General features: G+C 51.3%; 1 protein-coding gene across 1 annotated transcript in view; it reads right to left on the bottom strand.

The window, feature by feature from the left end:
• PEBP4 (phosphatidylethanolamine binding protein 4) overlaps positions 1-12,515 on the bottom strand; it is a 308,133-nt gene that overhangs the window by 290,622 nt on the left and 4,996 nt on the right. Inside the window, 1 exon segment of the mRNA XM_004718169.2 lies at positions 7,260-7,386. Coding sequence (XP_004718226.1) covers positions 7,260-7,386 — 127 coding nt within the window.

Raw genomic sequence — 12,515 nt, 5'->3', positions numbered from 1 at the left:
GGAGCCTAACTGGAAACCTGGGGACAGCAGGTAGGCGGGTGGGAAGGGAGCCTTTTGTTCCAGCCCTCTAATACCATGCACATTCGCCACTTAATAGCCATTTCTGCACTTCAAAGGGATTCCAGCTGGTTACATTGAAGGCTAAGAATACGCTCCTGTCAGGACGCTTCTCAGGGGTCTTTCGCAGTTTTTCTTCGCCTTGAGAACAGGATGCATTTGAAAATGTTTGCCTCTTAGTGTTTATCAAAGTAGAAAGCCTCCTCCAACTTCAACACGCTCAGCACCCAGCTCCCGGCGATTCTCAGCACAGGAACCAGCCTCCTTTTCCTGCACTCCCCTGCCTTCTTCTGAACCTGTGTGTGTGTGTGTGTGTGTGTGTGTGTGTGTGTGTGTGTGTGTGTGTCTCACACCTCTGAGTCACCTCCACCCTGTGGGGAGGAGAGAGTACTGCTGTCCAGAGTGTCCACTTCGCTCAGCAGTTTTCCATCAAATGTCCCGCAGTGCAAAGGGCACGCCAAACTCTAAGGGCAAACAGTTGATCTTAAGCAGAGCGTCATTCTGACTCCGCCTGCCGTTCTCTCTCCAGGCCTCCCTCGTCCACTCATTCGCCCAGCTACCTCATCAGCCAACAGCAGGTGGCCATGTCCACCGGCCAAGGCCATGGTTGTTCAGAGGAACACCTGGCCTTGTCCACACCGAGGAATGAACAATCAATGAGAGTACAAGACAGAATACAGGAAGCACGGAGTCCAGATGCCACCTCCAAACCAAAGCACTGCCCTCCCTCGGATGCTGCTGCACAGTGACCCCTAGCACAGGGTCGAACTGCCCCCCTGGGTTTCTGAGACTCTCAGCTTTACCAGAGTAGAAAGCCCTGTCTTTCTCGGAGAGGGGGAGAGAGAGAGAGAGAAGCTAGTGGTTTTGAACCGCTGACCCTACAATTAGCAGCTCAACACATACGTCACTACACCACCAGGATCCGCTCTAGAAAGTACAGTAGCATTAAGCTCAGAGGAAGAAGAGATCGATTCAGGGTGGGAGTAGGACTCAGAGAGGAGGGGTCAGGGAAGGCTTCCTGGAGGAGGAAGGATTTTGATACGGGCTGTGTCCCCATAGAGACAAGCACAGGTGTGCAGCCGGAAGACAGTGGTCGTACCCGGTGGTGCTGGACAGGCAGGGCCAGCCAGAGTGCCCCCGGCCCAGCCCAATCTCCCCGGGGCTCTATCCTTGCTGTACACTGCCTTCCAGGGCAGCAAGGCTTGGGGGGGTGGGGAGGTGGCGGGGGTTCCCTGGGCATGGCTACCAGCAGCCTAGCAGTTTCGGTATTGCTTCATCAGCTTTGAAGCAGGCACTACCCCAGACTCTCTCTAGTCCATCAGGCCCCAGGCCCAGAGGAAATGCCTTCATCCCCTTCTTTGCCCCTGACGACTCTGCCCCCCTCCACAGCCGTTTCCACGGGGCCCTGTCTCAGACGTCATCCGAGTCCTCTCCAGTGTAACCAATCACCCTCTCCAGGTGACATTCCCTTTAATCTTTGGGGGAAGCTCCAGGCACCTTGCCGGTTCTCACCATCACTGGCCCAACTTCTCACTGTCTCCCCCTTCATTACACACTGCCCTCCGTCCACGCTGCCCTCTCCTCTCCTTCCAGCCATGGGAGGCCAGCTTCCCTTGGCCAGGCCCAACCTGACTATGCCCTCACCCACTCTGTCTGTCTTTAGGGTCCCCGCCAGTGGTCTAGTGGCCAAGGCTTTGGAGTTGGGCAGACCTAGGTTTGAACCCTGGTTCTGCCACATATCAGTTATGCATTTGGTCAAACTACTCACTAGGAACGTCTCTTGTTTTCCCAGCCAGCGTCTTCCCCTCTTTTTCGGATAAATGGCACCTTGACCACATTGCAAGAACTCTCCTCTTCAGCTCTCGGCTCGTATGTGTTAAGTGGAGTTGCCCAGGCTTGGCCATCAGGGTCACTGTTTGGTTCAAGGTCGGGTATTCAACTCAAGGAGGACACAAAGTGGAAGACTTCAGGGTGGGAAAGGACCAAGCTGTTTCCCCTGCAACTGATACACTGGGGACACGCAAGCCTGAAACCACAGGGGACCATCTTCACCACCCTAAGGAAAGGGACGGTCTGCAAACAAAACCAAGCAAGAAGAATGCAGTCAAGAGACAGAAGCAGTTCCCAAAGACACTGTGTGAGCCCCTTGGTGCAGCAATGCCTGAAGCTAGCCTGGCCTCGGCAGTTTTGTGAGTCCATAATCTCTAGTGCCTTTTTCTCTTAGCGGAAGCCAGTGAGCGTTTGTCTTTCGTCCCTCTCCACGTCCCTCTCCACCCAGAGACGTCTCAATTCACAAAATACTTAGCTTTCAGACTCAACAATAAAATTAAATAACACGGCACAAGCATAGTAGCCAGGACAAAGTGACTTCTAATACATGGTATCCGTAAAGAACTGTCAGGTTGGGGGTTCAAACCCACCAGCCTCTACTCAGGGGAAGATGAGATGGTCTGTTCCAGTAAAGATCTACAACCTTGGAAACCCTATACAGGGTCACTATGAGTCAGAATCGGGAGCCCTCATGGCATAGTGGTTACAAGTTGGGCTCTTAACCACAGCTCAGCAGTTCGAAACCACCAGCTGCTCAGAGGGAGGACAGGGCTTTCTACTCCCATCAAGAGTTCCAGTCTCGAAGCAACAAAGCCTACATGGAAGAAGCACACAGCCTGTGTGATCACGAAGTGTTGTTAGGAGCAGGTAACAGGCATCAAAGAACAAAAAAATCATATCAATGTGAATGGGGGGCGGGGTGCAGAGTGGAGACCCAAAGCCCATCTGTAGGCAACTGGATATTCCCTTACAGAAGGGTCATGGGGAGGAGACAAGCCAGTCAGGGTGCAGTATAACACCGATGAAACATACAACTTTCCTCTTTAATGCTTTGCCCCACCCCCACCCCACCACTATCATGATCCCAATTCTAGCTTACAAATCTGGCTAGACCAGAGCATGTACACTGGTACAGATCAGAGCTGGAAACACAGGGAATCCAGGACATATAAACCCTTCAGGACCAATAATGAGAGTAGAGATACCAGGAGGGGAAGAGGAAGGTGGGAGAAAGGGGGAACTGATCATAAGGATCTACATAGAACCCCCTCCCTGGGGGATGGACAACAGAAATGTAGGTGAAGGGAGACATCAGACAGTGTGAGACATGAAAAAAAATTATAACTTATCAAGGGTTCGTGGGGGAGGGAGGGGAAAAACGAGGAGCTGATATCAATGGCTCAAGTAGAAAGAAAATGTTTTAAGAATGATGATGGCAACAAATGTACAAATAAGCTTGACACGATGGATGATGGCTGGATTGTGATAAGGGTTGTACGAGCACTCCATAAAATTATTTTTTAAAAGAGTTTCCATCTTAGAGACTGACCGGGAAGGTCCCGCCCCGTGTTACCGGGTCGCCATGAGCCGCCCGGCTCGAGGGCAGTGAGTGGAGTAAGAGGAGTCAGAATGAACCCAACAGCAGTGAGGGGGCTTAGAGGCCAATGACAATGCACCAGATGGCACCAAACGGCACTCCTGGACACTGCCCAGTTTGCAAAGACACACACACGCTAAGGAGCCCTGATGGTGTCGCAGTTATGCATTAGCCTGAGATCCCCATGGTTGGGAGTTTGAAACCAGCAGCAGCTCCTCCCCGGAGAGAGACTGGGCCTTCTATTCCCATGAAGGGTTACGTCTTGGAAAGCCCCAGGGTCTCTAGGAGTCAGCAGTGAGCTTAGTTTGGGTCTTGGTATCAACAACAGTAGTCAAAACCAAAACATGGAACCTGCTCCCTCAAAGGTCAGTTGCATTTCCATCACCTAAGGTTCTGTCGAAAGTTCAGGCCCGATTCAGATTCAGATGCAGAGGAGGGTGTGGAACAAGGGATGTCATCGCTGATGCCAGATGCATCTGGGTTCAAAGCAGAGGATACCAGAGAGATGTTTACTTGTGTTTCATTGACTATGACAGGGCATGTGACTGTGGGGACCATCACAAACTGGGGGCAACCTTGAGAAGAACGGGAATTCCAGAACACTTCATTGTGCAAATTTGGGACTTGTGCGAGCATCAAGAGGCAGAACAAGGGAATCCTGCATGGATTAAAATCAGGAAAGATGTGCGTCAGGGTTGTACCTCTCACCATACCTCTTCAGTTTCCCTGCTGAGAAAGTCATCAGAGAAGCTGGATTATATTAAGAAGAGTGTGGCGTCAGGATTGCAGGAAGACTTATTAACAATCTGCAGGATGCAGATAACACAACCTTGCTTGCTGAATGTGAGGAGGACTTGGAGCACTTGCTGATGAAGAGCAAGGATGGCAGCCTTCAGTATGGATTGCAACTCAATGTAAGGAAGACCCAAATCCTCACAATTGGATCAACGGGGGACATTATGATAAATGGAGAAAAGGTTGAAGTTGTATCAACTACAGTCCTGCCTACAGTCTGAAGACAGCTGCAAATCCCTGTAGGCTCAGCGCCCAGTACTCAGAAAAGTCTACACCGCCATCTAGTGGACATCTGTGGCAATATCAGCAAACGGAGAGTGGGCTGAGGGCCCTTGCTGACAACTAACTCTCCCTTGGAAGAATCCTGGGATTAGAAGGGCACCTGGTCCAACCCCCTCATCTCACAAATGAAGCAGAGAGCCCTGTGCCATGCGGGTAACATAGAATCTTTGCGTCAGGCACTGGGTCCCTGCCCTATCCCGGGGACCCGCCCTCCACCTTCCATCCCCAGGGTAATCACCCTAGCAGCCTTTCCTTCCTCTTAGCTGTCCACAGGTGTGACTCAGCCCAAAGGGCTCCAGGGAGAAGGGCTGCCACGTGCATGTGTGTGGTTGTGTAAGTATGTGTGTGTGAGAGCATATATGTATGTGAGTGTGTGTGAGCGTGTGTGTGTGTATGTGTGTGTGTGTGTGTGTGTGAGTGTGTGTGTGTGTCCAGGGAGAGATGAGACCCAGAGGGGGTCCAGGCTTGCTTACTAGACTAGACTTCCCAGAGAAAAGGAAGTTAGTCATTGTTGCAAACACTATAGACCAGCAGTCTTCCTCCCTGTCTGCCCCTCCCCGCCCCAACACTGCTATTGACTAGATACCGGTTCCTAGTGGCCCTGTATAGGGTTTCTAAGGCTGAGAATCTTTTTTTAAATACATTTTTATTCAGCACTTCATCACATGTCATACAAAGCAATAGTTTAACCATATCAACATGAGTTGTACAATTGTCACCACAGTCAATTCTAGAACACGTTCTTTTTGTACTGATTGTTGTTCGTGTAATTTTTTCCCTAATTGTGGCTAAAGGGTACTCAACAAAACACCCCCCAACTCCACGACCTTCTACCTGTGTGATTCAGTGCCATCGAAGATGCTCTTCGTGTTGTATAAGCACTGTTGATATCCCTTTCCAATTATTCCACCACCATTCACATAAATTCAATCCAGCCTGTAAATCTTTATGCGAGCAGACAGCCTCATCTTTCTCCTAAGAAGCAGCTGTGAGTTTGAACCCCCAACCTTGCAATTAGCAGTCCAATAGCATCAGCAGGATTCACAAACTAACAAAATGTCATAAAAATCAACCTCTCAGATTTTGAGACATAACCACAGTTCACTTACTCTCTAACAGTACAAATCAGTTCAAGAAAGAAATAAGGTAACATGGCATGAATCCTTTCCCAAGGAGCCCTGGTGGCATAGTGAGTTACTCACTGAGCGGCTAACCACGAGGTCAGCAGTTCGAATCCACCAATGGTTCTACATGAGAAAGAGAGGCTGTCTGTTCCCCCTTCCCCATAAAAACAAACCCGCTGCCATTGATTCCAACTCCTAGTCGACCCTACAGCGTGGGTTTCTCTTCATAATGGGTTTCGAACTGCTGGTCTTGCGGTTAGCTGATCTTGTTGTAGGGCTGACCCACTGCAACACCAGGACTCCTGCCTGTTCCCATCAAGAGTCAGAGCCTCCGAAGCCCACAGGCGCAGTTCCACTCCGTCCTGTAGGATGGCCGGGAATTGGAATGCACTCGATGGCAGTGCGTTTGTCATCACTTCCCAGGACCAGAAAGTGTCATTTCTAATTCCTAGAAGGCCGGTGTCTGTTTTGGAAAGCTTATCCCTCAACAAGAGGAGCCCTGGTAGCCCCAAAGTACCCGCCACTCCGCAAAAGAAAGACGGGCGTTCTACCCCGGGGAAGAGTGGCACTCTCAGAAACCCCAACGGGCATTTCTACCCTGTCCCAGAAGGTCACCATCAGTCAGTATATCCCCTCGATGGCAGTGAGTTTGTCGCCCTTGTGCCCTGGTGCTAGGCTGACATTGACACTGCACGCTAAAAGACAGCAGAAAGCAAGAAGTCGCCCTCCACCCACGACACTCTGAGGGCTCAGTCTGGCCCTACAAGCCGATGACAATGAAGAAGCTGGAGTCGCTGCCCCCAAACATAGTCTGGCTACTGAGGGCGGCAGCAGTGACCCCGCTTCCCACTCCCACTGCCCTTAATGACCTCCAACACACACAGTAGGTTTCTGAGACTGTAGCTGTTTACAGGAATAGAGAACCCAGTCTTTCTCCCGCAGAGCAGTGGGTGGTTTCGAACTGCTGAACATGTGGATCGCAGACCAACACAAAACCACTACACCACCAGGGCTCCCCCGCCCCCATCAAGCACACACAGCAAAAGGAAGCTTCCGGAGCAACGTGGTACTGATCATTTCCCAATATCATAAAGAGTCACTTCCAATTTCCAAAATGCCTCCATCTATTTTTAAAAACTGTGGGCCAAAGAAGAGCATCTTTAACCATGCGATGACAGGGGTCAAGGGAGATGCCTGACCTCTGCTTATCAAGGGGAAGCTCTTTCATAGAGCCCAGCCCCCTGGCACCTTGGAGAAAGGACTCCCTCATTGCCCCAGGCTTCTCTCCTCAGTGGACTCCCAAGCACACACCAGCCCGGGCCTCAGGCGTTCAGCCCAGCAGGCTCAGAGCAGGGAGGGCCCAGAGAACCCACACAGCTCCCGGTGTGCAGGCTCCACTCCCTACCCCCCAACACACAACACTCCGTGGAACCACCTCATAGGTACAGGTTGTGCCCCAGCCATCTGCCACTACCAGACCCTTTGCAGATGGCTCTGCGGGCGGGTCAAGTCCCCCAGATGAGCAAGCGCCGAGCTCTGAGGGAGAGCAGGACCCCACGACCTCGCTCGCTCACCTCTAAGGCTCCCTGGAACCTGACGATGGGCTGGAGCCAGTAGGTGATCTTCTGTCTGTAGTTGCTGCAGTCGGGGACATACCTGCAGCTGATGTTCCCGAGCTCTGGGTACAAAACTTCAAGGCCGCTGCAGAGAGAGGGAGGTGGGTTCCCCAGGTCAGAGCTTGGGAGAAGCCTGAGACGCCTGCTCTCAGCAGCAGCCAGGTGACGGCCTCTGAGCTACTAAGGCTCTCTGTGCCTCAGTTTCCTCCTTTGTAAAGTGGGGACACCACCAGGGCCCCTTGGTGTGTGAGGAATAGAGCGGTGATCACAGTTGGGGACGGGGCCTGGCTTGTTGCCAACAGTGGGAACGTATTCACTGTCATTAACAGGGAGTGATAGTAACAATAATAATAGTAGATATCAATAATAACTATCATTAATGGGAGTGTTAGGTAGCCGGATAGGGAGTTGCTCCTCTCCATGCCTTGGGGCTCCGACAGGGAATTGGAATCCCATAAAAGCTAAAGGACAGGCGCCAATTTAGGGCCCCCCCCCCCCCCCCCACAAGCAAGGGGGGCGGTACACCTGGATAGGCCAGGTGGGCTTAATTCAGCCAATGGGGCCAGCCAGCACCATCGACCACGCCTCCCAGCTGAAGGCACTAAAAAAGCCTGAACCGGGAAACCACCTTCGCCTTTCCAGCTGCTGCTCTGAGGTCCCTCTCCCTCTCCCTCTCCCTCCCCTTCTCCCTCTCCCTCCCCCTCCCCCTCTCTCTCCCTCTCTCCCACACCCCCCTCCGGACACCACGTGGGTGTGCAGTGTCATGAGGGTGCTTGTGTTCAGTCACTGTAACGCCTGAAACTGCTATCCGTCATCAAAACCCACCTGGATCACAAACTAGACTTCAGCGCAAATTCTTTCCCACCCGAGAAACCTAACAAGAGCCCTGGTGGCATAGTGCTTACGAGGTAGGCTGCTAACTGTGAGGTCAGCAGTTCAAACCACCAGCCAGCTCCTTGGGAGGAGGCGGGGCTTTCTACTGCTGTAAAGAGTGGAAGTCTTGGAGACCAGGGACACTGCGGCCCTGCGTTGGCTTTGTTTTGCTTTGTTTTTCCTAGCATCAATATTTAGTTCCCAAAGAGCGCATACATTCTTAGGCAAACTTGGTCAATGCCTTAAAAGCAGGATTGGACCAATAAGCACATTATTTATGCATAGCTTTTCAGGAACGTTTTTACCAGGAATGTGAACAAATCTCTCCGCCTACTTTAGGGGCTGAGAAAACTGTTGTCCAGCCTCTTGTTCTTCCCTTAACCCGGTGGTTCTCAGCCTTCCTAGCGCGGTGACCCTTTCATACAGTTCCTCATGTTGTAGCGACCTCCCAACCATAAAATTATTTTTGTTGCTACTTCATCAGTGTCATTTTGCTACTGTGATGAATCAAGTGACCCCTGTGAAAGGGTCATTCGACCCCCTTCTGGGGGTCCCGAACCCACAGGTTGGGAACCGCTGCTTAAACAATCCCGACCCACCACCCCTCATTCCTGAAATTGCACTGTGAGTTGAGTAGTCCAGGCCTTTAGATAAAGCATTGCCTATGCCCTAGGCTCTCTTTTGGGATGGAAATATGCCTGATTGGAGTAAATTTGGGGTGGGGGATGGGGGGGGGGGACATCTAGCCATTGACACTGTAGTGTGAATTCATGTACCTCTTTCCTCCCAAAGAGGGAGGCCCTGGTCCACTGCAGTGCTCAGAGAACCTCGCTTTCTGGGAGGAAGGAAAAGATGAATGAGGAGCATGAGGCTGCAGCCTAGCACAGACTTGGCTGATGGCACAACTGTCACCTGGTTACTCTCACGGGCTCACCTGTATTTGAAACTTAGATATCAATATTTGAAATATAGCCAGAATGTTTATATTTGAAATGAAGCTAGGCTTTCGGATCAATATTAAAACCAAACAATAAATACTGGGTGCCATTTCTTTTCTTCCCTCCCCTGTGCTCGTCCTCGACCTCCCTGCCCAGGGTTGCTCTCGGGTTCATTCCCCTGAAGAAGGGGTCGTGGGTGGGGGTGGTACTAAAACCTTTGCTAAAAGTCCCCTCTGGCCAAGCTGGTCCCTAGACTTAGCCTGCTGGGAGGGATGCTTGAGGGGCGCCCAGGGGGAACATATTTGGGGGGCAGATCTGAATGGGGAGCTCCCTGGAGCTTAGGGCAAAGAGCGGCTTCCAGGCAGGCAGCACCACATTCTCCCCCACTGTCCTCTGCTCCCCACCCTTGCAGAGCCTCCTCAGAGCCACCAGCTGCCAGAGAGGTATTCTGAGCCCACCACCCAGGTAGCTGCAAACGAACTAAGATATGACAAAATAATAATTTATAAATTATCAGGGGTTCATGAGGGAGGGGGAAGCGGGGAGGGAGGGGGGAAAATGAGGACCTGATGCCAGGGGCTTAAGTGGAGAGGAAATGTTTTGAGAATGATGAGGGCAATGAATGTACAAATGTGCTTTACACAATTGATGTATGTATGGATTGTGATAAGAGTTGTATGAGCCCCCAATAAAACGATAAAAAAGAGCGAGAGATAAGAGCTCCTGACACATGGAATCTAGGAACAGATTTGGGAGCAGCAATACCAGGAGGGTGGGGGGAAGGTAGGGAGAGGAGGGAAGGAAGGGGGAACCAATCACAATGATGGACACATAGCCCCACCCACCTGGGGGACGAACAACAGGAACCATGGGGGAAGGGAGAAAGAGATATGAAAATAATAAGAATTTATAATTTATCAAGGGGTCACGAGGTGGGGTGGGGGAAGGGAGGGGAAAAAAGAGGAGCTGATACCAAGGGCTCAACTAAAAAGTAAATGTGTAGAAACTAATGATGGCAGCATATGTACAAATGTGCCTGGTACAATTGTATGGATTGTTATAAGAGCTGTAAGAGCCCCCAATAAGATTGTCTTGTATTAAATTTCTTTTTAATTTAAAAATAAAGACTTTAAGAAGTGCTTTGTTGGTGGGGCGGGGGGTTGGGGGGAGACCTTCCCTCCTGAGACAAACAGAGGACTAGAATGGACACAAAGCCTGCGAGTCGGCACTCGGGAAACAGAGCCCCCGAGGAAGCTCGGTGGCCAGCACGGGTCACAGCGTGTCTCTGGTGGGTGCTGTAGGAAGTGAGCCCGGGAGACATGGGAGGAAGGGCTCGGAATCCAAGAGAATACGAGAGGCCCAACGACTATGGGACAGGAGTGGGGCTCTGCTCAGCCTAGGTCCTCAGGAGGTATGGAAGCCATGGCTGGCGGCCCAGAGGAGGAAGAGGTGGGGGATCCGACATCTGTGTGCAAGCATTTGATGGACAGCCAAGAAGGAGAGAAGCCAGATTTGTTCCCGGAGTTCCTGCGGGCTGTACTAGAAAGAATGAGCTGAAGTTAAAGCAAAGCAGCTCTTGCCTTCAGATGGGGATGAGCTTTCTGAAAGAGAAGTCCCTGGGGGGTGGGAGGGGGGGTTTCAATACAGTTGGCTGCTCATCAAAGGGTTGGAGGTTCCAGCCCACTCAGAATCCTCAGAAGCACGTCTGGTGATCTGCTCTCTGAGATTACCAAAACTCACCGCACTCAGTGCCATCAAGTCGATGCTGACTCATAGCGACCCCCTAGGACAGAGTAGAACTGCCCTGTGGGTTTGCAAACCCTGGTGGTGTCCTGGTGACACGCTGGGCTGCTAACTGAAGGTAGGGAGTTCGAAACCACCCGCCGCTCCATGGGAGAAAGACAGGCCTCCTAGTTCCGTAAAGAGCGAGACACTCTATGAGTTTATAACCATTGACAATCCTAGGGGGTGGCCACGAGTTGACATCCACTGTGTTTGGAATGAGGCTCGCTCTTTTCAACATGGAAAGAAAGGCTTAGAGAGAGAGAGAGCCTCACTGGAGGGGCCACTGAAGTGGTTTCTTGTAGGGCTGCTAACTTCAAGGTCAGCAGTTTGAAACTACCACCCATTGCTAGGGAAAAAAACAGGGCTTTAGACTCCAGTCAAGAGCTAGTTACAATCTTGAAAACCCACAGGGCCACTTCTCCCACTGTGTGGGCAGTGGGGAGAAGCTGCGGAAGGGATTCCCCCTCTCAGAAGGAGGTCAGGTGACCATGGCTCTTATTCTGATAAGGAGTCTAAGGTGTTTTCTGCCAGTCTAGTGTCTGGCTGATCTCAGAAGCAGGGATGACAATGTTTGGGAAGATACTATCTCTTAAAAATATTTACTCACTGCTTATCTCTGTAGATAAAATGTTTTCTTTGTAGATGCACATTGTGAGTTTAACTTGAAGTTTTTCCTGTTAGAATCTAAAACTCTGCAAAGGAGTGCTTTTGTGGGGGAGGTAGGCGGTGCAGGGGGGAGAGGGAGGGTCTTTTGAAGCAGCCAAAACCTGGGCCTGAGCTCCTGCTCCCTTCTGGAGCCCTACTGACCTCTCCTGGGGGTGCCCTGACATGTCTGAGTCAGGCGTCCCAGAACTGAGGCACGGGGCAAGACTGAGTGGTGGACCCCAATCAAAATTAAACCCCATTTTAAAGCAAACTTTGGAGGAGCCCTGATGGCACAGGGACTATCAGTTGGGCTTCTAACTTCAAGGTCAGCAGCTCAAAGTCACTGGCCTCCCCGCACCTCATGAGGAAGACAGGACTACCTATTCCAGGGAAGAGTTACAGGGGCAGTTTTACTCTGTGGGAGAGGGTCACTATGGGTCAAAATCGGCTTGATGGCAGTGTGTTTGGTGGTGGTGGTTTTGTGAAATCCAATTTTAGCCTGGCCTGACGTCTTTGCATCTATAGCTCTGAAGAGACTATTCAGCTTCTTGTCAACGTTTAACTTCCTGTCATTCAAAAGGAGCAGGGGTCAAGAGGCTGGTGTATGTGAGAAAGCATTTGTTAAAAGAGGCTGGTCAAGACTTCAACCCAGTGCTCCAAGGTGTGAAGACAACATGCTGGCGCTGAGTAGGGAGCCAGTGGAGAGGTCTGGGGGGCTGGCCCCAGCCCCAAATACTAAGTGGATGCCTGCCCCTCCCCCGAGAAGAAGTTATTTCAAAGGATGGCATTGAATCTGCAGCTTGGGGAGAACGATATATCTGATCAGAGCACACAGGAGATGATGGGGGAGGAGGAGAGACTGGAGCACATCCTGGCCCACCAGGCCTTGAGGATGATGTTCCCAATTAGAGCAGCCAGTCCACAGAGAGGACCACAGAGCCAGCCCCACTATGAGACATGATGCCCCTCACTG

The sequence above is a fragment of the Echinops telfairi genome, unplaced genomic scaffold (assembly GCF_000313985.2).
Source record: "Echinops telfairi isolate 266 unplaced genomic scaffold, ASM31398v2 ScPeMD7_9;HRSCAF=40, whole genome shotgun sequence".
Lineage (NCBI taxonomy): Eukaryota > Metazoa > Chordata > Mammalia > Afrosoricida > Tenrecidae > Echinops > Echinops telfairi.
The sequence above is the reverse complement of the archived record's forward strand: the minus strand, read 5'-3'. Positions and strand labels throughout refer to the sequence as shown.